Below are 27,580 nucleotides of genomic sequence, written 5' to 3'. Positions count from 1 at the left end.
AACCCGGTCGATGGATACAGGTACAGTTGACCATCGGCGACCGCTAGAGATGTCGACGGGCGCTAACCAGCAGCAATCCGCTCACGGCAGAGGCTCACTGGCGACTGGGCCCGCTGGTAACGGAGGCCCGCTGGAGACGGAGCCTGCCGGCGGCGGCGCTGCCTGAGGCTGCCACGATGCACACTCGGGGAGGCTACTGAGATGCTGATCGCCGACGTCGGCGGTTGCCAGAGGCGACTGAAAACACCAGCTAGTGCTGGAGGAGGCGGCACCGGCTGTTGGATACACCGCCGGAAAAGGAGGCAGCGCTGGACGCCGGAAGAGAAGGCGGTGCTGGACGCTATACGCGACGGCGATACTGTAGTGGAGACCGGAGGGCAAGGGGTAGAAGAGAGGAGCAGCCGGCGACCAGCTCCGGCGCCGGCGAGGGAGGAGGAAGAAGGTTGGCTGCCCCCTCTGTTTTTCCCTAGAGGCAGCGGAAAACGCCCCCCCACCTCTTTTCACGAACCGGCTCCTAAAACCCTCCCCCTTCCAAATGACGCCTCTGCCCCCTCTTTTCTCCCTAATCCCTTCTATGCCCTCACCTATCATCCGGATCAGGTATAATAGTCTAAAAATAAATATAATTTCTATTAAATTTAGCACATTAAATTAAAATTGAGTATATTTTGAGATGAAAAAAGAAACGTACTCAATTTGATAGAAAATATACTAAATTCTAATTTAATATACTGAATTTAAGATGATTTATACTAATTTTTAAACTTTTTGTACCTAAAAATATCATGGATAATTAGATAAATATGTTTGATTGGGGAGTGAAAACAAAAATTTTCATAAATGAAGACTGCATGCAAAAATTTATTTATCAATAAGGATTACATGCAAAATTTTCCTTATAGATATGCATCTCTTTTATATTTTTATATATTTAAATAGTACAGCTAAAGAATAAAATGACAATCAGATTATCAGAGAATTTTATTTATGAAGTGTACATAATCAGAATATCAGAGAATTTTATTTATGCACTGTACATAAACTTAACGATTCGAGTCATTTAACCTCTGATGTATCTTATACTTTATTTTATATATAGAATGAAAATAAATGAAAACTTAAGTGGACTCTCAAATTTATCATTAATGCTTTGGCAACAAACAACTAGGAAAACAACCACAATTCCATTTGTCAGTTTTATAAACCAATTTTTAAATCAGACACGATGAGAAAACTTTCAAATGTAAACTGAACAAAAATCATATACCTAGTGAGCCCAATTGACAGGTTTGAACCAAATTGACCAATTTCCTTTAAGCCAATAAGAACATAAATATTTTTATTTTCATTTTTAGCATAAAAATGAATCAAACAATATACAAAAGTATGAATTCATACAATAAATAGATCAAGTCCCGCTCGATGGGGAGAACAAGAGGAAAAAGTTGACAAGAACTACGCTATAATCATATCATAGAAAAACAACCTTAACAGCGTAAAATGACACCTTTAAACTAACTACTTAACAAAAGCATTTTCATGGTAGAAGAGCATTTTAAAATAGTGATTAGTAAATAAGACCATCAAACAGCTGAAATTTTACCACCAGAAAGTTGCTCAGATCGTCTGTGAACTCGGATAAATGTTTCAAAGCCTTAAATGTTCAGAACACCTTCGTGAGCAAAGGAAAAATCCAACCATTTATGGGAGGGAAAACTACATGGAAATAACTTATCGACTAAAAGATAACTTTCCATATCTCTGTATATTGTGTATGTACTGCCGCAGACCAGCTCATAAAGATGTGTGACTCAATGAATTGGCGAGCGAGGTGCACGAGGTCGCACGGGAGTCTTTGAGGGGCTTACCCTAAATCAAATAAGTGTATCAGAACATTTTCAATATCCCAAGAAAACAAAGATACATGAATGGTAATTGAACTATTGCACAGAGCTTACCTTATGGATAAGGATCCCAAAACCACACCACTACAGTTCAGAGCAGCAGTCGCACTCTCAGCCTAAAATGATAAATTCCGATAATAAAATCAAATATAATATGATTAAGGTGATCACTGAACATTAGAAATAGTAAATTAACATGCACAAGTATGTAACAATTAAACGAATGAAAGCATCATCACCATACAACAACTAAGCTTTATCCCATTAAGTGGGGTCGGCGAAAATATCATCCCCATGAGAGATAATATAAGAATGACTAGTTCGTACAACAGGATTGCAGATTTTTATAATCCTCACCAATATCATAATTATGAATTTATTAGATTAGGAATTATATCCTAATGAAAAAGGGTTAAGATAATGGTCTCTCTCTGTGCCACTGTGTGTTGTGAAGGATTACCTAGAGTTGCTTGGACGAAATGTAGGGATCATCCGAATATACAAGGATGCCCTGATTCAACCTAATATCGTGATAGGACCTAAACATGAGGAACTCAGAAACTCCAACATGAGTGAAAATGAAATCACTCCATTGTGTTGCAAGGATTGTAATTTCTTCAACAAGAATAGTTTAATCCAGCATATTACTAGTGTCTATCTGAGCTTACAAATGAAATAACATACATACCAACTATTGTAATTACAGTTTATCAATGTTTCTAGACTGGTCAATTCAAGTGGGAACTGAAAGCTAATCTGGTCCAGTTGAAATAATATAAATCCTATCACTAGGGGTGAAAAGAAATTTGGACTTACCTGTTTATATCAGATTAATGCAATTACTAAGATCTAAGAAATAGGTTTAGGATCATGGGAATTAGGATTGAATCAAGAAACAGGACATTAAATTTGTAGGTGTGATGTCTGGTTGTTTTTTTTTATAATACAGCAATAACAATTAAAATCTAGCACTTCATGGAAAAAAAAAAAGATGTAAAATAAAATTGAAGAACATATTGCATGCACTGCAACATACACCATCATATCATCTCCAGTATCTAATTGTTTGCTGTTAGATTTCCCATAACAATCACAAATTTAATCAAAACAGTTTAAGAGGGATGATGAATATGTCAATCATTTACAAGTCTGCTATGAATGAATCTAGTTGGTAAGCATTTACCTTCATATGAGACAAACTATAAAAGTAGTGGATGGACATTCACATAGTAACATATGTTGACCTGCTTGTTGGATAGTAAAAGCCTCGATCAAATGCTTTTGAGACTCACAATATGTTATTTGTAATTTGATATACCAACATATAAGAGTCAAGATGTATCTTTAATGTATGCAAAATTAAATTTACAGTACTTTTTATACGGCAGATCTGCTAGATATAACTTCTTGAAAAAATTGGCATTTAATGTTGGACCATCAACAGACGCACATAATAATAGATTTGACCCATGATTTGTGGCAGGACATTTGGAGCAAAAAGGTGGGAACCGCCCACCCCAGCGGCCCCCTGCGCCCGGCCCCACAGGTGTGCAGGAGGAGGTAAATCAGGGTGAATGCTGGGTTGGAGGTTGACGGGGGTTCGAGGCATTTAGACCAGCAGACGGGGATATTATCCCTCATTGCAACTGGTGACACTCGAACCTTCGACCAATTGGAGCAACGTCCCGCCAACCTACCAACTGATCCAGCCCCTGGGGGCATTTGTGGCAGGACATTGCCACTATAAAAGGTGGTTCACAACCAATACTTAACATGAGAAATAATGACACCATTATAATTTGACATCTCAAATAAAACCTTTTAATAAACTCACCATACACATACAATAATTAAAAACAGAAAAAAAAAAAACAATAGAAAGAAAATAAAGAACAGTATCATATCATTCAATGCGGATTAACCAAAGCCAGAGTCACTAACCATCACAAATTCAACAAACGCAATTCTTGAGGAATGATTATAATCTCCAAGAAGTCTCAAGCGATAAACCTGTAAAATATAATTTGCATTGTCATCTAGTTATCTGCATTTTTACAAGGTATTTAGATTACAAAAAAAATATCATTTAATATCCAATCTTAATTTCTAAAGCCATAGTTATAAATAATAATAGTCGATATAAATATATTAAAGAGGAGGTTATGCCAATTGCAACCAACCTCTCCACAAATAGATTCGAAGAAGAGTTTAACATCTGCTTGAGACACCTATAGTAGCCATGAAAGAAGAATTATAAATGAGCAATTTATGCTAACACAAATTGTACATATCAAACAATGTTTTCTACAATGAACCTTCTTGTCAATATTTGTACAGTAGACAGTCCTTGAACACATCTCACGTTCATCATCAGACTGAAATCACAGAAATTCTCAAATCAATAATAATGGGAAGAATCCTGGCTACAACTAAAATATACTCATAAAGGTTTAATCAGCTTGGTACATATATTAAAGGTAAAGCCAATATTTTCAAAATTATCTTACTCGAGGCAAAAATGTGGGGTTGACAGGTGCAATTGCAGTTTTCGAAGGAAGCACTCTTACGGGATAAAATCCAAGAACAGTCCCTGACAGACTTAAAGCAGCTTGTGCACCCTCTAGTTTTGAAAGAACCAGTGGCAATTATCAGTGGTGATTAAATACAATTTCACCCCAAGGATTAAAAAAAAAAAAAATACCCTCATCAGTGAACTCTATGAAAGCAAACCGAAGAACTGATTTTGGGTCCCCACACATGCGACAATCAACAACCTGTTGCATAAGACATTCATTCATCTACAAGTATTTATAATCTTATTAAGACACATGAAGGATAGGAAAACAATTCACCTGCCCACAATGAACGAAAAGTGTTGCAAGCTGCTCTTCAGTAACCTAAATATACACAGAATCATGAATCAAAACTCCAGTATGAACAAGTTGATTCTATGATGCAACAGATAATTTGAAATTTCGTATCCATGGATGGAAACAAATTCTAAATTATGCTGACAAAGGGACTTGCTTCTAAAATTCAGATCATTAAAAAGCTTAAAATACAAGATGGAAAAATATATGCCAGTCAAACAAAGCAATATGGCTCAACCAACATAGCAATATTCTCTAAAAGTTAATCTATTCAATAACGTTTAGAAGACAAGTTCGTATTTGGTTTAACATTGTAGTGTTCTTCCTATGATGAGTTGCTGAAACAGATAGAATACTATTGTTGGTTTCGAATTGCCTACAAAATAAAATTCGAATCCTATCTCAATCTTTGACTTGATTAGATTAGCACGATTAAATTAAACAAAATAAGAATGTATAAAATCAACAACTTCTAAGAGAATAGTAAGAAGGCTAGATTTACATGGTTACAACCTACGTGGTTGTTAATCCAAGGCGTTGAAGAAGCTCTACTAGAAATCTCTTTTGTTGTAGGCAGAGTAGCCTCTTATAGACATTAACAGCTTAGAAAAAGACTAGAAAGTGATTACAGAAATTGTAGTTGAGTTATTGTTTAATTCCTACCTCCAAGGGTCTTTTATAGCCCCTGGGCCCCTGGAAAAACCTATCCGGTGCTCAAAGGCACCTCCAACGAGGTCCAAGGCACCTGCAATGAGACAAGTTTTATCTGTCGAAGATAAAACTTTATCTTCGACTAACGGGTTAAAGGCACCTTCCATGAGGGCTCGAAGGCGTCTTCCATCTCCTTGAAAGCGCTTCTAGCAATTGCCGGCGGACTCCAGCAGCTTCGCGTTGGTGATTTCGACCATCCGGAATTGGACTCCCCCAAATCCATCTCCCGGCCTTCTCCTCGAGTAGACTTCCGCTCCAGCTTCTCATTCCTCAAAAGCGTCGCGCACGTCCTTCTTATTTGCCAGTGTACTCTTCTGCAGCTTCTCTTCCCTCAGATGTACCGAGCTTGTCGACTCGTTTCCCATACCATTATTCTCGTCTGCTGCGTCTTCACCTCCACCTCTTGTGCTCCGAAGTTCTTACACACTTAGACACAAGGCAACAAACACAAATAGAACTTAACTTAACTCGATTTACTACATCAAAACTATCATGAAGTACTTACAATACCCCTCAACATAATCTTCTGTTTTGACACAAATAATTTAAAAATTACTTTTCGGCTTCAAAAACTCATAAAAATATTTGTCAAACTTAAACAGAATAAGGTCGATCAATATAAAAATTTTCATAGAAAGATATTATTTAATCTAACAGAAATGATTTATTTCAGTAGAGTAACCCAATTTTCAAAAACAAATCTTTAAAAATATATTTTCAACTCTAAAAATTCTATTAATAAAACTTAATATTTATCCAAAAAAATTAAAATCTTCAAAAATAATGTTCTATAATTTTTAATAATAAAAACATTGTTTTTGGAAAAAAAATTTATAATAATTCAAATAATATTTGAAAATTATCGAAAATTTTTATTATGATAGAGAACATCATGTTTATCGTAGAAAAATAAAAGTTCTCAAAAATAAATTTGCAAAATATTTTTAATTTTCAAAATACCATTTTCATTAATAAATTCATAGAAAATAACTTAACGATAAAAAAAAAATTTAAAATTTTTTTATGTTTGTAGATAATATTTCCATTTTGTATAGGTAAAATTTTGAGTAGACAATATAACCAAAAAGTTACGAAATAATTGAATTTACCAAATAAGAATAAATTAAGCAAATTAATTTTCTAGCATGCATAAAAATTAATTTATTGAGTTACGCATGACTTTAAACTCCGCCCATGACGACCGATCATGATTGATCCCAAACCCGAATTAAGGAGGGTTGCGTTAGGTTGCCAGCCGGCGTTAAAAATATAGCAAATATTCAATAAATGGATCCATTAAACGATTGTGTTAATGCTAGATTGTTCCCCGGAAAGAACGTGTTGCAGGGTTTAACTGTAACGTCTCGACAAAGACCACTACATCTCCAGAACTCGGGTGTAGTGCTAAATATGCAAGAGTTCGAGTTACAAGGTCCGACTATAATGTATCAGCAAGGACCACTACTGTTAGAGTGTATACTAAAAGCCTAGCTTTTGGTATAAACATTTATCTAGAAATAAGAATCACATTGGTCAAATGTCTACATTTATGATAAATGTAGTTGTTCAATTAATTTATATTGTAGATAACATGGTGTGTGGTGTCACACACAGAGGATCATGTTATCAGTACCTTATAAATTATAAACAGTAACTCACGACCATAATGGAAAGGAACAAACCATTGGAAGGTCGTAGTGTAATTAGGTATTAGTTTATCTTAACTATATAATTACACTAGTACACTTAGAGTGTATTGAGTAGGACCATTTGAGGTCGTTTCTTTTATACTGGCTTTATAAAGAAACAAAGACCTCGGTTATTATGGAAGTGTGTACTCTTAATCCTAATATAATAACAAGCACATATATTTGATATTTATTTCTTTAATTTATCAATGGGTGAGATTTAGTTCGATAAATCAATAAGCCCGATAAGTTGGGAAATGATATCACTTATAGTGTGTGTTGTTGATTATAGAAGAAAACTGTGTCCTAGAGATACTAGGTTGATAATGTCCTCAAGAGGAGCTCATAAGGATTGTCGTGTTAAACCCTGCAGGTGGACTTAGTCCGTGATAATAAGGTTGAGTGGTACTACTCTTGGACTTAGATATTAATTAAATGAGTTGTCGAGAACTCACTTAATTAGTGGACATTCGATATCTTAAACACAGAGACAACACACTCATAATAAGAAGGAGCCCAAAATGTAATTTGGGATTGGTGCGGTAGTTCAATAATAGTTCTTCAGTGGAATGAATTATTATTGATAAAATTAAGTTGTGTGTTGGGGCAAACACGGATGCTTAATTTTATCGGAGACCAAACCAATTCCTCCTCTCGGTCCTATCGTAGCCTCTTATTTATAGTACTATACCCACCTATACCCACCTTCATACCCGTGTTGTGAGGCCAAGCTAGCTTGAGGATCAGCTAGGGGCGCCAAACCATGGTTCGTGGGTGGCCCTAGCAGACCCAAGCTTGGGTGGCGACTATTTAATTTAAAAGAATTTTAATTTTAAAATTTTCTTATGTGAAAGATATAATTTATTGAAGAGATTAAAAATTAAAATATCTCTTTTATAAGTCTCTACAAAAGATTAAAGAAAGAGATTAAATCTCTTTCCTTATTTGTAGATTAGAAAGGATATTTTATTTCTCTTCTTTATAAATTATTCACATGTTGAAAAATTAAAATTATATAAATTTCTTTTTATAAACCAATCATAAAAGGGAAAAAATTATTGGAGAAATTTTTATAAATTTAGAGACAAATTAGGAAGTTTTAATTAATTAAAACTCTCCTTGTTTTGTTTTTAAAGTGGCCGGCCATTGTGTTTAAAAGAAGAAATTTGTTTTAATTAAAATAATTTTTCTTTACATGGCAAAAGAATTAAGGAAATTTTGTAATTAAATTTCCTAATTTGCCTAGGCCAAGGAATATAAAAGAAGAGGTGAGGGTGCCTTCATGGGGATAACCTCTATTATTTTTCTCCCTCTTTTCCTTGGTGTGGTGGCCGGCCCTTCCCTTTCTCTCTTCTCCTCTTGTTGGCCGAAACCTATCTTCTTGGTGGAGCTTTTGTTTGTGGCCGGATCAAGGAAGGAGAAGAAGGAGAGAAAGCAAGCATCTCTAGCGTCCCTTGGAGCATTGGTGGTGGTCGAAATTCTTCATCCTTGAAGAAAATTATTGTGGCCGGCCGTCCTCTTCCTTTCTTCCTCTTTTGTGGTGGAAACCTATCTCTTGCTTGGAGTTCTTGTAGTGGCCGGATCTACTTGGAGAAGAAGAAGAAGGAGGAGAAAGCTTGTATCCTTGGAGCTTGGTTGGTGTTTTATTCTTCGTCCTTGGTGAAGCTTCTTTCTTTGTGGCGAACCTAGCTGGGAGGAGAAGAAGGTGGTTGGTGGTTTCTCGTCTCGGAAGATCGTTGCCCACAACGTCCAGGGTTAGAAGAGGAATATGGTAGAAGATCAAGAGGTTTCTACAAGGTATAACTAGTAATTTTTCTTTCCGTCACACTAGTTATTTATGGAAATAATACAAGAGGCTTTCTAGAATTTCGAATATGTTTTTCGATGTTGTGTTCTTTTGTTTTTTCTTTTCCTTGCGATTTGATTGTTCCTTTTGGTTAACCTAAAGTTATTTTAGGAAATTAAATATTAGATTTCTATAAAAGGTTTTGTCTAGTCGGTGGTGGTTGCTCCCATATCCAAGAAGGCCGTGTGCCTCGCCACGTCAGTACTGGGAACCAATTATGGAAATTAATATTTAATGGAATTAATAACTTAAGGTGATTTGGGTCGAACGTGTTAAGTTCCGCAGGAGATCCAAGTCAAAACCTAAAAGAACAAATAGATTAAGTTTTGGATCAAACGTGTTAAGTTCCGCAGGCGATCCAAAATTTAATTTAAAAGAACACATGGTAGCTAGGAAAAGGTTCAAACCTTTGTACAAAATTTTTGTACAGTGGAACCTCTAGGTTTTCCGAGTAGCAACCAACAACTACATCTCTATGAGAACTTAGGTGTAATGTTAAATAGGCCAGAGTTCTCACACCATAAGTTGGATAAAAATAAATATGATAGGAAAACTAATAATTTAATATTTGGAACATGGAACCCTCACTGGCAAATCAATGGAGATAGTAGATACAATGATTAAGAGACGAATTAATATTTTGTACGTACAAAAAACAAAATGGGTAGGTGAGAAGGCAAAGATGATAGAGAACTCAGATTTTAAGTTATGGTACACTGGAAAGAGTAAGCAAGAAATGGAGTGAGTATTATTGTAGATGGTTCATTAAAGGATGAAGTTGTAGGAGTAGTTAAAAAAAATAATAGAATAACCCTTAAGATAATAGTAGTGAAAAAAACTATGAACATAATTAGCTTATATGCACCGCAAGTAAGGTTAGATGAAGTTACTAAATCAAGATTTTGGAATGACTTAGATGAAATATTACAAAATATTCCGCCAAATTAAATGATTTTAATAGGAGATGATCTTAATGGACATGTCAGAATGAAAAATGAGGAATATGATAAGATACATGGGAGTTATGAGTTTGGAATGAGAAATGAGGAAGAAAAAACTATATTAGATTTTGCGATAGCATATAACTTTATATTAGCTAATACGTTTTTTAAGAAAAGAGAAGAACACTTAGTCATGTTCAAAAGTGAGAATAATAAATCGTTAATTAGCTTTCTTGTGGTTAGGAAGTAGGAGAGAAAGATTTGTAAAGATTGCAGTCATCTTGGAAAAAGATTAACTATCCAACATAAGTTAGTAGTGTTGGATATACGCCTCAAACATAATATCAATAGAAATAAAATATATACAACTCCTAAAATTAAGTGGTGGAAGTTGAAGGATGAGAATCAAAATATGTTTAAAGAAAAGGTAGTAGTAAAAGCATTAGGTGAAATATACGATGATGACTCTAATACATGGAATAAGATGATATCAAAATTGAAAATAGTAGCTAAGAGTGTACCCGATGAGTCAAAGGGGCATGCACCACTAAGCAAGGAATCTTAGTGGTGGAATAAAAAGGTACAAGAGAAAGTGAAAGAAAAACAAATAGCTTATAAGGAATTATATATTTGTAAGAACGAGGAAAACTTAAAAAAATATACAATAGCCAAGAAAGAAGCTAAGAAAGTAGTGAGTGAAGCGAAGAATGAAACTTTTGAATGATTATATCAAAAATTAAATATAAAAAAGGGGGAAAGAGACATTTATAGAATAGCTAAAATGAAAAAAAAAAAAAGAGGCAACCCGGTGCATGAAGTTCCCGCCTGCGGGGTTCCATGAAAGGATCCATTACGCAACCTTACCCTACTTTTTGTAATAGCTAAAATGAGAGAAAGGAAAATAAGATATTTTATCCAAATAAAATGTATTAAAGATTAATGCAATAGGGTATTAGTAAATGATGAAGAAGTATTTTCATCAACTTTTTAATGAAGATTTAGGTGACCGACTTAATTTAGATAATTTAAGTAAGTCAAATGAATATAGAAATTTCAATTTTTATCATAGAATTTAACCTTAAGAAGTAGAACAAACTTTAAATGGGATGCACAATGGAAAAGACGTTTGACCAGATGATATTCTGATAGAAGTATGGAAGTGCCTAGGGAAACAAGGTATTGACTAGCTTACAAAATTATTTAACTTGATATTAAAAATGAAAAAAATGTCTGATCAATGGAGAATAAGTACTCTAGTTCCCTTATATAAGAACAAGGAAGACGTACAAAATTATGCAAAATATAGGGTATTAAATTAATGAGTCATACCATGAAACTTTGGGAAAAAATAATAGAAAAAAGATTAAGGATTGAAAATCAATTTGGGTTCATGCCTGGAAGGTTAACAATAGAAGCTATACATCTTTATAGACAATTAATTGAAAATTATCGGGAGCAAAAACAAGATCTACACATGGTATTCATTGACTTAGAAAAAACTTATGATAAAATCCCAAGGGAATTTAAATGGAGAATTCTAGAAAAGAGAGATGCTAGCGTAACATATATTGAACTAATTAAGGATATGTAAGAGGATGTAACAACCAGAGTAAAGACTTCAGGTGGAGTAACTGAAACATTTCCAATAAAGATAGGATTACATCAAGGATTAGCTCTAAGTCTCTATCTTTTTATACGGCGAACTCACTACACATTCAAGACACAGTACAGTGGTACATGTTGTTTGTAGATGATATTGTTTTAGTAGATGAAATACGTAAAGAAGTAAATACAAAACTAGAATCTTGGCAGGAAACACTAGAAAGGAAAGGTTTTAGGCTTAATAAATTAAAGACAGAATATATGAAATTTAAGTTTAACAATATTAGAAGTAATGAGACAATTGTTAACATAGGAGAGGATGAGTTGCCCGGAACCGAGAGCTTTAAATATTTAGGATCAATTTTGTAAAACAGAAGGATTGAGAGAGATGTCTTACATATAATACAAACAGGATGATAGAAATGGAGGGAAGCATCGGGTGTTTTATGTGACCGCAGGAAAATTCTATAAAATCGCAGTTAGACCTGCAATGTTATATGGAGTTGAATGTTGGACTATGACTCGAGCACATGAGCAGAAGATGAGAGTTACAAAGATGAAGATATTAAGGTGGATGCGTGGACATACGAGGATAGACAAAACAATAAATGAGAGCATTAGAGAGAAAGTCAGAGTTACATCTATTGAGGAACAACTCCAAGAGACATGTTTAAGATGGTACAGGCATGTACTTAGACGACCAATAAATGCCCCAGTTAGATGATGTGAAACTATGATAAACATGAATATCAAACGAGGAAGAGGAAGACAAAAAAAACTTGATTAGTAACAATAAAACAAGATAAAATTTATTTAAGTATAGATGATAAATAGTAGGAGATAGAGCTCAATGGCGTAAAAGGATTCATATAGCTGACCTCATCTAGTAAGATAAGGCTTAGTTGTTGTTGTTATTGTTGAGTTACGCATGATTTTAGTATCCAAAATAAATTATTTCCCACAAGATTAATCAAAAAATTTTATGGTATATAATTTCTAGGGATTTTTCTAATTTAACCCTTGTGAAATCTAAAATACTAATTAAGCCCTTTATAATTCTTAAATTTTGAATTTTGAAGAATATTCGATTTTACACATACATAGTTATTCTTCAACTTTTCTATTTATGTTCTTCAATTTTTCATTTTCTAGTTTGAGGTTATCATACATGTCTAAAGGGCATAATTTGCTAAGTTTAATTTTAACTTAGCATTTTCTTTTTTTAATTTCACTATATTCTTGGAGAGCATTTTAATAAATTGAAATGATTTTTCAAGAGGTAATACACGTACCTCACTTACCTCGTGGTCTGATGCTCCCCCTCGTCACTACTTTCTTCTAAAAATCCTTCCCCTTCGTCAATGCTCATCTATGAGGAGCTTTCGACATCTCTCTAGTGGTCTGCCATCAGGACTAATCCGACGAACTCTTCTAGTTCCAATTCTGATGGCGATGATTCGTCCCATGTTGCCTTCAAAGTCTTGCGTTTCGATTTTGTTAGTCTTTTTCCCTAGTCTTTCTCCTTCAGTTTAAGCCAGTTGTACTTGATGTGTCATTCTTTTTGCTAGTTGTAGCATCGAATCTTTCTTTTGCTCTGAAAATGCTTTTTCGCAAACGACTTGTTAAATTTATTAGTTTTAATAAATTTACTAAACTTTCTTACCATTAACACTGCCTCATCTTCGTCGATGGATGTTTCAGAGTTTAAATCGTTTGTTCTTGCCTTTAGGACAATGTTATGAATCGACTTCCTTAATTTTGGATATCTAGATTCACGAAGTTCTAAAGTCAAAAATAAATTTTCTAACTAATTTACCTCTAGATCTTTGGAAATGTAATAGGAGTCAAGTATGGATGTCCATTCTTGTGTTCTAGGGAAAGCATTCAAAGTGTACCTTAGTGAATCTCAATTTGTTACCTTTTCTCCGAAATTCGTAAGTCCGATGATCAGGTCCTTCAGTTTGGCGTGCAGTTGCGCTGTTGACTCTCCTTTTTTTAGCCGGAGGTTCGTCAATTGGTTCCGAAGCAGGTCTCGTCTCGCGAGCTTTGCTTCGGACGTTCCTTCATGTAATTCCAGGAACTTCTCCTTAAGTTTCTTTGCTAATTCGTAAACTCCAATTTGATTGACTTCTTGATATGGAAGTACGCTTAGCAAGTGGAACTCGGCTCGTCCGTTCGCTACGAAGTCAGTTTATTCTTTTTTAGTCCATTGGTACTCTTCTTTTTAGCTCCTTGTTAGTCCTTGGGGGCTACAAAATCATATTTAATTATTAAAAGTATTTCAAAATCTATTTTGAAAAATACCTCCATGTATTTCTTCCATATCGTGAACTGCCATCGTCTTGGTCTGACCATCGTCTTGTTGCTTCAGTCAACGGTTAGTCCTTATGAGGCAATTGGATTTTGATACCACTTGTTAATCCCGATGCGGCCGACAATAGGGGTAAATTGCTTACAAAATAAAATTCAAATCTTATCTCGATCTTTGACTTGATTAAATTAGCATGATTAAATTAGCACGATTAAATTAAACAAAATAAGAATGCATAAAATCAACAACTTCTGAGAGAATAGTAAGAAGGCTAGATTTACTTGGTTACAACCTAGGTGGTTGTTAATCCAAGACGTTAAAGAAGCTCCACTGGAAATTTCCTTTGTTAAAGGCAGAGTAGTCTCTTACAGACGTTGACAACTTAGAAAAAGACTAGGAAGTGATTATAAAAATTGTAGTTAAGTTATTGTTTAATTCCTAGATCCAAGAGTCTTTTTATAGCTTCTAGAAAAACCTATCCAGTGCTCGGAGGCGCTTCCAACGAGGTCCAAGGTGCCTTCAATGAGACAAGTTTTAACTGTCGAAAATAAAACTTTATCTTCGGCTAATGGATATTGAAGGCACCTTCAACATGCTTGAAGGCGCCTTCGAGCCCTCATGGAAGGTGCCTTCCATCTCCTTGAAGGCGCCTCCAGCTGTTGCTGGCAGATTCCAACAGCTTCGTGTGGGTGATTTCGGACATTCGGAATTGGACTCACCCGGACCCATCTTCTGGCCTTCTTCTCGAGCGGACTTCTACTCCGACTTCTTGTCCCTCGGAAGTGTTGTGTGCGTCCTTCTCATTCGCTGGTGTACTCTTCTTCAGCTTCTCGTCCCTCGGATGTACCGAGCTCATTGACTCGCTTCTCGTACCATCCTTCTCGTCCGTTGCATCTTCCGCTCGACTTCTTGTGCTCCTAAGTTCCTACACACTTAGACACAAGACATCAAACACAAACAAGACCAAACTTAACTCAGTTGACCACATCAAAACTACCACAAGGTACTTACAACTATAACATCACTAGTTGTTCACTACACAAACATTATTTACCTTATTCAGTACACAACAAATGAATCACATCTGAATGTGGTCCACTTTAGGATCAATGGAATTATTTTTGTTGTTCTCTCTCCTATCCTCTTTCCGATACTGCCTTTGATTCCTAATACTCATGCCCGATATTCCTTACTTCTCCTCTCTTCTCTCCCTCTATTTTCCTCTATTTCCAATCTCTTCTCCTCTCCTCTCTTCTGCTTTCTCTCTTCTCTCCTCTATATTTCATCTTTCTATTGTGTGCCGCTTATGACAAGATCATCTTGTCTGCGTGTTAAGAGACAAAACGGTAGATTTTGCCAATGACAACTGGTACAGCTCATCACCAAATGCCATGGGACTTAATTCATCTTAGTTAGACAACAGGATAGTTTTTCCATTCTTTGGATACTTACACATCAAATAGTGAAAAATGATTACAAATATTTTCAGAACTAAACATCAGTAATAGTCAGAAAAAAGACAACTAAAAAAATTAGATCAATAAACCTATAGAGTACTAGTTGTTAGCATATTTATCTAATTGCCATTTTAGTGTTTCAGTGTTCTAAAGAGTCATCTATACAACATACATGAGCAAACATTAATGATTCTATACTATGCCACATGAACCAATCATGTGTATTTGACTGCACAGACAAGTAAAAAGCCAAGAGAAAAATTAAGTACACTAATTAAAGGAGAAAATCAAACTTTATTAGAACAGACAAGTTAACCACATAATAAGAAAAAAGGAGCATTATTCCCATCCAGACAATCGTATAATTCGGTATCCCAAATACTCACCCACTCCCGTATCAAACAATGTAGCATATCCTTTTGTCAACAATTTTACATTGTCATTTGTAACATGACTCTGATACATTTTATTTGATCGACTTTAAATTTTATTTAGATTTTCTTACATATGATATGTCTCATTCCAGTGTCCTATCCCAGTCAATACTGTTTAAGCATAATAGAAAAGAGGTAACCAATGGAAAAGGCTTTTGTGCTCCAGAAAGCATATCAAACAAAAAAGAGCATAAAAGCTATTTAACATTATGGATGACCTTATTAGTCACTACCTGATGATCAATGTCCGAAACATACACAGTCCTTTTAATCACTTCATCTCGCTGTGCCATACTGGTCCGGCTATTCATACGACGCCTCCCATGACCATATCCATTTTTTTTCTGGAAGAAAAGCACAAGAACATAAAAAATCAGAACCACTTCCAACAATACAACAACAACAACCAAGCCTTTTCCCACTAGGTGGGGTCGGCTGTATGAATCCTTTTACGCCATTGAGCTCTATCTCCTATTATATCATCATCTATATTTAAATAAATTTTATCTTGTTTTATTGTTGCTAACCAAGTCTTTTTTGGTCTTCCTCTTCCTCGTTTTATATGCATGTTTATCATAGTTTCACATCGCCTAACTGGAGCATTTATTGGTCGTCTAAGTACATGTCCGTACCATCTTAAACGTGTCTCTCTGAGTTTTTCCTCAATAGATGCAACTCCTACTTTCTCTCTAATGCTCTCATTTCTTATTTTGTCCATCCTCGTATGTCCACACATCCACCTTAACATCCTCATCTCTGCAACTCTCATCTTCTGCTCATGTGCTCGAGTCATAGCCCAACATTCAGCTCCATATAACATAGCAGGTCTAATCATTGTTTTATAAATTTACCTTAAGTTTAAGAGGTACTTTACGGTCACATAAACATCTGGCGCCCTCCATTTCACCCATCCCGCTTGTATTCTATGTAAGACATCTCTCAATCCCTCCATCATTTTGTAAAAATGATCCTAAATATTTAAATTTCTCGGTTTGCTAACTCGTCCTCTCCTATCTTAACAATTGTTTCATTACTTCTAATATTGCTAAACTTAAATTCCATATATTCCGTCTTTAATCTACTAAGCTTAAAACATTTCCTTCTAGTGTTTCCCTCAAGATTCTAGCTTAGCATTTACTCCTTCACGTGTCTCATCTACCAAAATAATATCATCTGCAAACAACACGCACTACGGTATTGTATCTTGAATGTGCAGTGAGTTCATCCATAATTAATGTAAAAGATAAGGACTTAGAGTTGATTGTAACCCTATCTTTATTGGAAATGCTTCAGTTACTCCTCTAGTCGTTACATCCTCATACATATCCTTAATTAGTTCAATATATGTTACGCTAACACCTCTCTTTTCTAAAATTCTCCATATAATTTCTCTTGGGACTCTATCATATGCCTTTTCTAAGTCAATGAATACCATGTGTAGATCTTGTTTTTGCTCTCGATATTTTTCAATTAATTGTCTAAGAAGATGTATAGCTTCTATTGTCGACCTTCCAGGCATGAACCCAAATTGATTTTCTGTCACTATGGTCTCCTTCCTTAATCTTTTTTCTATTACTTTTTCCCAAAGTTTCATAGTATGACTCATTAGTTTAATACCCCTATAGTTTGCACAATTTTGTACGTCTCCCTTATTCTTATATAACGATAAAGAAGATAATACATCCATGTTTTCCAACAATAAAGAAGATAATAAATCCATGTAAAACAGCTGCATCAGTGACCCTCACCCGCCTGCCACCATTCCCAACACCATCGCCAACCCCGAGACCATTCGGATAAATAACTCCGTCGGCGCCGAAGCTATTCCCCATCGCCGTGAGCGACGGGGGTACGAACTCCTGCGCCATCGGGTTCAGCTTCGACAGGAGCTCCTCCAGGTCCCGCATCTCCCGCTTAAACCCCTCGTCTCCGGTGGTGGAGGCGACGCCGGTAGGCCTCTGTGCCGCAGACGCAGTCACATCCTTGGTAGTCGAGAGGAAGGTGTCTGCGGACGCGTCTCGGTGACTGCGTATTTCGGGCACAGTCAGATCCTTTGTGCTGCGGAGCTCCGGCGCTAAGACGCCGTCGACGGGGGCGGAGGAGCTCACGGCAGACGCCAGATCGACGCCCTTCATGGTCTCCACGATGGCCATCTCCGGAACGAGCTCCCAAACGACCACCTGTTCCTCCTCTCCGACGAGGGATTCAGCTGCTGCTCCGCGGAGGGGAGAATAAAGAAGGGGTGGACAGGGTAGTTGAGAGTACAGAACAGGAGGGGTAAGCTCACCCGATGAACTAGCGCAACCAAGGAGCCGCGAGTCCGCGACGGAGATGAAAGGGAGAGGAGGTGACCAGATCGCACTGGCGAACTTTTTCGGGGCCGTCGCGTCAATCTCTTCTCTCTCTACTCGGTCTTGTTCATTTCTAACTTGAATCGGACGGTAGGCTCCGGCTTTTCCATCTGGGAAAAGTATCCGACGGTCAATATTAAATGCGAGAGGTAGAACTGGGGCAATTTCTTTTCTTACACGCTCGGTCATTTGATTACTAGAGTGGGTCCGACTGAGGGTTGTTGCGGGTACCGAATGGGTTAACGTGTAGTTGTGCTGTTTTTTGCGGGAGCATCGCGCCATGGCATGTATTCATGTCACGTAACATGAAAGGCTAACCTCAAGACACGTGGAGTAAGAGAAGACGAATACGACGATATAATTATTTATTATTTAAAACAACGATCCAGTAAAATGTTCTCAAATAATTTTATTTTTAATACTACATATATTTTTAAAGGTTTTACGTCCATGGATTTATTACCCACATATTCTTCAGTAGAACCCAACTAACACATATATATGGTTAACACTTTGTAATTAGCAATATTAAAATTACATCGAATTGTATATAAATAACTTTGTTTCTGGTTGTTTTACAATAATCTCAGAAATCTACATCAAAAATTCAATGTCCCATGATCAAATAAATACATTTATATCACAAATTTAGATGACATTTTAATCCTGTAAGTGTCATTTTTTCATATGCTTCCATCAAGAACTATAATGACAGGATTAACCAAAGGAAAACTACAATAATTAATCAATAAAAAGGGTTCTGAAGGAGGATAATATCAGAACACAAGATGGCAACTATTCTAGAATCATCAAAAATAAAATAAAATAAAAAATATAATAGTTACTTCACATTGCTTCAGTTTGTGTATAAAGTTCATGGACCTGCGAATGGTTACTTCAACCGCGACACCAGGTTTTTATGCTTATGGAGGTAACCTGTTTAACAGCCTCTGTAGAACTCTATGATGTGCTTGTGCACTAGGAACTCAAAATGGCCCCAGGTGCTGTCCTGGGACAGAGAATCAGCATCGCAATGTTAAAGTCAAGCGATGAAACGAGCAAAGGCTTGATTTGCAACCACCATCATGCTGATAAATGAACATTTGCAATAGGGAAAAAGATCACATTGAAAATTTCGTAAGCAACTTGAAACCTGCCAGTTTCCCTAAATTGTTGGATCCAATAAGCTAAAGCAATATATCAAGAATGCTAAAACAAGTTTCAGAGTGTCAAAGTCCCTCTAACTAACGTTTTCTAGACTTTGAAAGATTTCAAGAAAATACTGATGCTGGAGAACTAACATTCATGGGTTGACTTTGAAAAAGATCGCTGGTTGCAGGTCAAGCATCAACTAAAACTTACTCGACTTTTAAGAAAAAGGACCGGTGTAATCAATAAGCTTAAATATTCATTTAAGGAATCAACTTTTGATGCATAACTAGCAAAAAATCAAAGGGAATTATTTTCACTTTGGATGATTGATTGGATGCCTCAGTCCAACTGTATTTCACTCACATTCTGTTTATCTTCTGTCTGTGCAGGAAGATTAGGCGATCAAACTGTTAGAGAGACTCAAAAAATTTAGTGAAGAATAGGAGGTTCAATTAGAGTTTTGATTCTATGGCCTTTTGGACACTAATCAAGAATGAACAACCAGGGAGAAGCAATGCTTCTGTGACAAAATCACATTTATTAAAATATCATCCACATTTACTGCTCCATTCTACAATGTTTTTCATCTTAGAATCAGATAGCAACTTAAGGCAGAGTACAACTTTCCTGAACCACATCAAAGGAATCATAGAACCATAAACCTTCACTTTTGATATTGAAAATACAAGAATATGTTGAATATCATCAACCAATGTTGTAAATGATGGTAGTGCAATCAGTGACCACCTACCGTCTTGGCCATCTAAGCAACAACCAAGATCCTCTAGACCACAATTTGCAGTTTAGAAGATGGACCACACAAGTTGATGTAGAGGTCCATCCACTGGACCGCAAATTGTAATTCAGAAGATCTGTGCTCTCTAAACAATGCCTAGGGGATTGGATTTTTTTATTATTTTTATACACGATTAAATAATATATTAACTAAAGGATCAAAACTTAAATAAAGGATCAAAATTTTTTAAAAAAAATTATAATAAATATATTAACTAAAAATAAAAAAAATTAAATATTTTTTTAAAAAATAAATAACAATAATTTTTTAACTATATATATTAAATTAAAAGATAATAATTAAGTTTATTCAAATTATCCCAATCATGATTAAAATTATTAATCTAAAATTTTGATTAAACACTAACTAAAAAAAAAACTTATTATGTTCGGCGATCGACTTAGGTATTTCGGCGTCAGACACGTCACCAGACGTGACACATCTAGATACATCGCCTAGGCCCGACAACAAGTCCGAACCTGTCACGCGTGCCTGGACATATTGCCCGAACCAGAAATGCTTTACCGCCGCCTAAACATAATGCGGTGTGGTTCAAGACGGTGTGGTTGAGGTCCGCCTCCCACCTAGGAGGCCACCTCAACCGCCATTTAGAATACTATAATCAGCTAACAAAACAGATATCATAATCATAGACGTGGAAACTGCACATCAGTTTTACAGAGCTCAATTTTAAGACTTCATAAAAAGCTCTTGGTGCTAAACTACTGTGTTTATCATAGATAATAAAAGGATACAACCTAACCGAACCACATCAGTACAATAATACATTACTAAAGACAACCCTCATACACGAATAAACTGTGCATCAGTCTTAAAAAGCTCGATTTTGAGACTTCATAGAAAACTCTCTGTGTAAACTACTAGGATTTATCATCATCTGCACAGTAAAATCACACAGGGTACAATTTAACAGAACCACATCAAAAGAATCATAGAACCAAGAAAACCTTCATTTCTGATATTTAAAAGAAGAAAAATTGTAGAAGTTAATCAGATAACAAAGCAGTTCCTACAATAAAACAGTACTAAAGGCAACCATCATAGATGAGCAAACTGTGCATCAGTTTTAAAAAGCTCGATTTTGAGACTTCATAGAAAGCTCTCTGTGTTAAATTACCATAATTTTATCATCATCTGCACAGTCAATCCACTCAAGGGTACAACCTAGAGAAACTCATCGAAGGCATCATAGAACCAATAACCTTTCATTTCTGACATTGAAAAAAAAGAGAAATAACAAAGCAGTTCCTACGGTAAAACAGTACTAAAGACAACCATCATACATGTGCAAACTGTGCATAAGTTTTAAAAAACTCGAATTTGAGACTTCATAGAAAGCTCTGTGTTAAATTACCATATTTTTATCATCATCTCCACGGCCAAACCACTCGAGGGTACAACCTAGAGAAACACATCGAAGGAATCATAGAACCAATAACCTTCCATTTCTGATACTGAAAAAACAAGAAATAACAAAGCAGTTCCTACGATAAAACAGTACTAAAGACAACCCTCATACATGAGGAAACTGTGCATCAGTTTTAAAAAGCTCGATTTTGAGACTTCATAGAAAGCTCTGTGTTAAATTATCATATTTTTTTCATCATTTGCACAGTCAAACCACTCAAGGAAACAACCTAGAGAAACACATCGAAGGTATCATAGAACCAATAACCTTTCATTTCTGGTATTGAAAAAAACGAGAAATAACAAAGCAGTTCCTACGGTAAAACAGTATTAAAGACAACTCTCATACATGAGTAAAGTGTGCATCAGTTTTAAAAAGCTCGATTTTAGAACTTCATAGAAAACTCTCTGTGCTAAATTACCATATTTATCATCATCTGCACAGTCAAATCACACAAGGGTACAGCCTAACAGAACCACATCGATGGAATCATAGAACCAAGAAACTTCCCTTCTGATATTGAAAAAGAGAGGGAATTTGATGAAATTAATCAAATAACAGCAATTTCTACGGCAAAACAGAATACCGTATTTTTGACAAATTAAAAAGCATATTGGAAAATTCTCCATCCACAAAGGTTAAAATTTTAACAGTTTGAAACAATTTAAACTAAAAACACACAACATAAACAAATTGGAGCAAAGGAAACTGACTGAATAATACCACTTCCTCGTGGTGATATAGGGGACCTTGGTTGGCAAAATCACGAGGCCCTTAACTTGAGACCCTTGTCCTTTGTTCCCTTCACAAGGTTATCGCCCAGAGGAAACACAACAAGATAGACTACAATAGATCCAGCGATCGTCGACAAAAACAAACACGGCAGAGATCTCACAAGGTACGTACCCTTCTGAAGGTTTTGGCGTTCTTAGAGGTGAGGGTGATGAGAATTCGATGAGCTCATCCTGGGCTCTTCGAAGCTAAGCTTCGCCGGCTGCACGGCGTAGGACATTTCCGGAGAACGCACGGTCAGATCAGATCGAGCTTCTTCAACGCCGTCATATCTTCTGTAACGATGGCCTTAGGGCATCGGCATATGAGCCTTTTATAGATCTCGTTAACCCAGAGCCATTATAATTCTCACTTAAAATTAGAAGCCTTGGGTGCCACGTGGCAATCGGAGGTTGGCTTGATAGTCTCTATTTTAAGTAAAAAAGATAAAAGAGTTTTTTATTTGTAATTGAATTTTATTTATTGCAAAAAAATAGAAATATATTTTTGCTACAAATTAATCATTGAAAAAGAATTAAAACAATTTCAAATCATATAAGAATTTTAATCCGATTTCATTTAATTATTGCAGATTAATATATTTAAAAATTACATTCTGTCCTACTATAATATAGTTCAGATTATAAGAACTTTATTTATTATACTTTTTATATAAAATTTTATACAAGCAATATCCATTTTATATAAAAATAGTTTTAATGAATAAAGACAATGTAAAAAATAGAAGTACCTTGTCCATTTATTCTATAAACAGATTATCTTTGTTTTAAATCATGTGTTTAAGAAAATGAGATCCTCATGCGAAGGCAATAGAACTCAACAAAAGACTGCAAAAATACAATAGAACAGAAGAAACCCATCATTAGCGACAACCAAAATGGAACAAACATATAACCAGTAATGCAATTACTTAAAGCAACTACATAATTTAGAAGATAAGTGCCCATTACAAGTGAAATTTTTTTGAACATAGACAAAGCAAATCAAGATATTCGGAAGAACTTTGACCGCCTTGTCATTTTTGGCTACCAACACTCTGAATTGTAACTCAGGAACAATTTACTTTGCATCCACAGGTTCAAAATGACACTTCATGGTAGAATTAGTGAGATGATACTCTTATAGAATCATTTACTTATTTGCGCCCGTGATCTCTTTGTATGTCATATGCACCCCAAGAACTATGGCCGGATCCAGATCCATACTGAGGGCCAGCATCAGCAGCTCCAGCGATCTGAGGTTTAAAGAGACAAATGCTTCTGGTCACATTGGCCATTCAAATTTGCATTACATACAGTGAGAAAACTTACGGGATTCATTCCGTAGCCATAAGGATATTGATTTCCACCATAGCTGGGATCAGGATTGCCGTAGTTACCACCATAACCAGCAGCTGTGGTTCAAACACATTAAGTTTAATGAAATTGTTGCGTATATGATATATCATTGCAGAGGAACTAGTAACAAAGATTCCGCCAGGAACTACAATTCCACTAGGAATTCTGTGGCTAATTTTAAGTTTACTTGCCTGTGCGGCTCCTAATTTATACAAGGCATGAGAACTCATAATCTTGCTCCACTTTCCATTGGAGTAAAATGAAAAGCATACCTAAAGCCAAAGCCAAATAAAAAGTCTATACCACATCTAATGACCAAAGTAGTTATTAACAGATCCAGATGATCTGAAAGATAACAACCCCGAGTTTCTCGACCGATTGCATAGTTTTTGTACATCTTCTTTCTATAAATTCATCTTTTAATCTTAAGACGTGACTGTAAGATTACATTGGCAATAGATAACCACCAAAGATGTCCTAGGATTTTCCAATTAACTGTTAGTATCTGCATTTTGATTAAACCACTTAAGAGCCAGAGCACAGAGTCTTCTCTTATCTCTAACAACTAAAGCTTTCGAGAAGTTCAGCCGATGTACTAGAACTGAAAGGTTTCAAATTTGGAAGAAAAAATGGCCACTGAGACTGTTTATGACATCAGCAGATTGACTAATGAATCATTGGCCATCGAGAATCATTAATTGCTCATTTAGATTGTGTATAACATTGATGATTTAAGCTGATGACCAAATGGAAATAGCTTCAATCAATTCAGAAAATGGTTGTTATTTAAGGATCAAGATAACAAGAACATCGAAGAAACATGTTGATATTTAAGGATTCTGACAGATCATAAATTAAATAAGCAAGAACCCACCTAGGTTTCCAGCAGCAGTGGTAGCTCTGGCACGTTTTTCAGCATTGGCAACCTCAGCTCTTAGCTTCTCAACCTCCCGAGCAATTGAAATTAGATTTTTCTCCATCACTTGTCCTTGTTCGTAATTCTCTGCATATCCCTTCTTCTCATACTCTATAGCAGCCCTACATATCATTATTGTCCACAGAATAAAACTTCCTGCCTGAGGTGACAAGTAAGATACTTCAAAGAGCACAAGAAGCAGGCAAAAGGCTTTACTTCAGCTTCTTCTTATCAGGTTAGGCTTTTCACGTTGGACTGCTAAATCTAAAGCCATCTTCAGTCCCAAATTCTCAAAATAACAGATTGACATAAATATAGACATCAAAATGCCTGGCCTTTTCTCATAACTATAATACTTGAGGGATAAAGTATGCTTTTTGCAACTTTTGGGGTGATGATTTCTCTAAAGTTTGAGTCCTTGCTTTCATTAGTTTTGGTATGCAAACAGTTTACTTATTCTAATGTAATTGCAACCAACCAAATACAAGCCATATGCACATTACACAAGCCATGCGGGAAAACTTAACCATCTTGATACACATATCCAACTGGGGTTAGATCAGCAAAGCCTTTCTAGGCCTACAATTATGTTTTAATAAAAAAAGAAATGGCAATTTCAATGCATTTTCTTGGCTATATTCCTTATGATTTACCAGCTTGCAATAGAGAAAGCATACCCAAGCACCAAGGTTGAAATTCTAATGTAAAGATGTGATTTGAGTCATATCAAAGATTGTGAACACATTCACAAACTATACCTCAAGATCATACTTCAAGACCAAATTATCATAATTAAGCTGATTAAGACTTGTCTCAGGGATAAGAAGTCATCCATGAGATCATACACCAATCTCCATTCACAGACTTGAGCAAGAAACCAAAAAAAAAAACTATCTCAACTGTAAAGCAGGAAGCAAATTTGACATAGCACAAGATCCTATCAAAACAAGGACCTTTTATGCTTTAATATAGGTGAATAAGAAGTTTAATTAATTGAAAACTAAAGTAATACTAAGCTGAATTAAAACTAAGAAGTACTTATCTTTTGCAGATCATTTTGATATAGTAACCCCAAAGGTGTATATCATGTTTAGCTTTTCATATGTAGGATATGTTTTTAGAAAGTAACAACACCAACTACACTAGTTTACGCTAAATTATGAATGGCTATAATCTGTTTCTGAAATACAATACATAAAACCCAAATGTTAACAATGTCTGCAGAAATCAGTTTATAAAAATTATTATTTCAAATATCCATTTGAAGTAGAGATAATCATTCACTATCAGTATGAAAGCTTTTATGGTAAATTCCATATATGAACCCTAGGAAATATATAATTTTATCATAATATATAGCATATTCCCATAAGATTTTTTTGTGTATAACGTGCTGTAACTATGCTCATGCTTAGCTTGATTAGACAACACAAAAATAGAAAGTATCAAAAAGGGCTTGTTAACATACAACAACATTAGCGTCGTTTCTGAATGTTACCTCACCCGTTGAATTTCCTGCTTTGTGGCTTCAATCTCAGCTTTGATAGCAGGTGCCTGTTGCAAATCTGCAGATGTCCGAGTCAACTCTTGGGTGAGCGCCTGCACTTGGCCTGTTAGCTCCTGCTTGGCAGCAGTGAGCTTCTGTATGTCCCCACGTGTCTGTATCAGCTCACCCTTCATAGCATCGACTGCCCTAAGTTCCGATTCCAGCTTAACTGACTTCTCATAAACCTTCTCAGATGTAATTTTGCAAAGAAAACAGCAACTTAATATGTTTTCCCAATTCAAAAACAATAGATCAAGGTACGAAATCGGGCGTACCTCCCGGATCTGCAGATCCTTATCCGCTTGCATAGAGGAGAAGGCGTGGGACATGCGCCGGATTTCATGCTGCGCCGCGTCGACCTCCTGCTTAAGGGCGACATGCGTAGCGGCGAGGCGCTGGTTGTCGGCGAGAAGGCCCTGGATCTCCTGGTGCTGGACGGCGAGGTGCTCCTCGATGACGGCCGGGTGAGGGTGCGGTCGACCGCCGTGGAGGCCGAAGGGCGGGCCGTCTCTCCCTGCCTCCTCGAGGAGCGCAGCTGGATGGATCGGCAGGAGACCTGGGCCGGCGAAGAGAGGGGGCCGCGGAGCGTCGTGGTGAGGCGGCGGAGGAACGGGGGCGTGCGGAGGCGGCATGCGGCTCCTTCCGGACATGGTCGAACGAGCCCTAACTCTCCATCGATTCAATTAACGTCTTCTTTTATGGTTTTTCCTTTTCTTAACGTCGTTAATTTATTGGGCCGTAACCCACACCCTCACAATTTACGTCAGACCTGGGCAAGTTCTCTTGTCGGGTCAAGTACGAATCTGGATTTGACCCAATATCAAATAAACTAGGGCAGACACGAAACTTAAGTTTCTTTTGGATGGGTGAAGAATCAGTGAAAAAACAATTGGGAGGAAGGAAAGTAAGTATTTACGTAGGAAAGAAAGAGATCAAGATTAAATATATAAAATAAAAAATTTATTTCTTTTATATTACTATTTAATTAATCATATATTGATTTATTTATTTATTTATTTAGAAAGAAAATATTACTTTATTCTATTTATAAATTTTATTTTACAGCATTCGAGACATTTTTTATTCACTTTTGTTAAACTTCAATAATATTTAAAAATCCTACCAAAAAACATAGCCAGTTATCAAAGCTCTTTCTATTCATTTATCATCTATTAAGTAGAAAAAAATCTACTTGTGTATCAAACCATCTTGTAACTTTATAGGAGAGAATTACAATTAAAAATTATTGTTGACTATTCCATCTTCAATAATATCCACTGAACTTAGATATGAAGTGATACTCTGAATTGTTCCTATAAAAATATTGTCAATTTATTTTTTAATCAAGTTTCAATGTCCTTTGCAATCTCTAGATCCCTCACTTAATTTAGTAACTAAAAAAGAGTGAAGTAAAAAAAAAATGAACCATCTTAAAAGCAATATCCTTTCTACCATAATAAGAATAAAGTATATTCAATCATCAAGAAACAAGTCTTA

General features: G+C 36.0%; 2 protein-coding genes, 1 long non-coding RNA gene and 5 other non-coding genes across 10 annotated transcripts; all 8 read right to left on the bottom strand.

Moving 5' to 3' along the window:
- Window positions 1-1,567: 1,567 nt before the first annotated feature.
- Window positions 1,568-18,016, bottom strand: LOC122023785 (polyadenylate-binding protein-interacting protein 11-like). 3 transcript variants are annotated; one of them, XM_042582109.1, is made up of 11 exons: window positions 17,513-18,016; window positions 16,447-16,449; window positions 15,998-16,108; window positions 4,757-4,801; window positions 4,606-4,678; window positions 4,412-4,524; window positions 4,220-4,279; window positions 4,085-4,132; window positions 3,846-3,914; window positions 1,959-2,020; window positions 1,568-1,869 (listed from the first exon to the last, which is right to left on the bottom strand). In XM_042582109.1, the coding sequence occupies exons 1-11, from the start codon at window positions 17,915-17,917 to the stop codon at window positions 1,812-1,814; spliced, it is 1,047 nt and encodes a 348-aa protein (XP_042438043.1). In that variant the 5' UTR covers window positions 17,918-18,016; the 3' UTR covers window positions 1,568-1,811. The 3 variants fall into 3 exon arrangements, with proteins under 3 accessions (XP_042438043.1, XP_042438044.1, XP_042438045.1); XM_042582110.1 differs by lacking the exon at window positions 16,447-16,449 and having other exon boundaries at window positions 17,513-18,012; XM_042582111.1 differs by lacking the exons at window positions 15,998-16,108; window positions 16,447-16,449 and having other exon boundaries at window positions 17,513-18,015.
- Window positions 18,017-20,690: 2,674 nt separating this feature from the next.
- On the bottom strand, window positions 20,691-22,594 carry LOC122025105. The gene is made up of 2 exons (XR_006123606.1): window positions 22,216-22,594; window positions 20,691-20,961 (listed from the first exon to the last, which is right to left on the bottom strand). It is a non-coding gene; the product is annotated as an uncharacterized LOC122025105 (long non-coding RNA).
- Window positions 20,884-20,967, bottom strand: LOC122025810. Its single transcript, XR_006123837.1, has one exon. It is a non-coding gene; the product is annotated as a small nucleolar RNA SNORD36 (small nucleolar RNA).
- Window positions 21,139-21,224, bottom strand: LOC122025808. The gene has a single exon (XR_006123835.1). It is a non-coding gene; the product is annotated as a small nucleolar RNA SNORD36 (small nucleolar RNA).
- Window positions 21,378-21,461, bottom strand: LOC122025811. The gene has a single exon (XR_006123838.1). It is a non-coding gene; the product is annotated as a small nucleolar RNA SNORD36 (small nucleolar RNA).
- LOC122025806 lies at window positions 21,614-21,697 on the bottom strand. Its single transcript, XR_006123833.1, has one exon. It is a non-coding gene; the product is annotated as a small nucleolar RNA SNORD36 (small nucleolar RNA).
- Window positions 21,851-21,934, bottom strand: LOC122025807. Its single transcript, XR_006123834.1, has one exon. It is a non-coding gene; the product is annotated as a small nucleolar RNA SNORD36 (small nucleolar RNA).
- Window positions 22,595-23,125: 531 nt separating the features above from the next.
- Window positions 23,126-26,780, bottom strand: LOC122024598 (protein FLX-like 1). Its single transcript, XM_042583255.1, has 5 exons — window positions 26,359-26,780; window positions 26,036-26,268; window positions 24,496-24,659; window positions 23,595-23,677; window positions 23,126-23,518 (listed from the first exon to the last, which is right to left on the bottom strand). Exons 1-5 carry the CDS (start codon window positions 26,731-26,733, stop codon window positions 23,420-23,422), a joined length of 954 nt encoding a protein of 317 aa, XP_042439189.1. The 5' UTR covers window positions 26,734-26,780; the 3' UTR covers window positions 23,126-23,419.
- Between the last annotated feature and the right edge of the window lie 800 nt (window positions 26,781-27,580).

The sequence above is a fragment of the Zingiber officinale genome, chromosome 9B (genome assembly GCF_018446385.1).
Source record: "Zingiber officinale cultivar Zhangliang chromosome 9B, Zo_v1.1, whole genome shotgun sequence".
In the NCBI taxonomy this organism is placed as follows: domain Eukaryota; kingdom Viridiplantae; phylum Streptophyta; class Magnoliopsida; order Zingiberales; family Zingiberaceae; genus Zingiber; species Zingiber officinale.
Note: the sequence above shows the minus strand (reverse complement) of the source record. Positions and strands in the feature narration are given on the sequence as shown.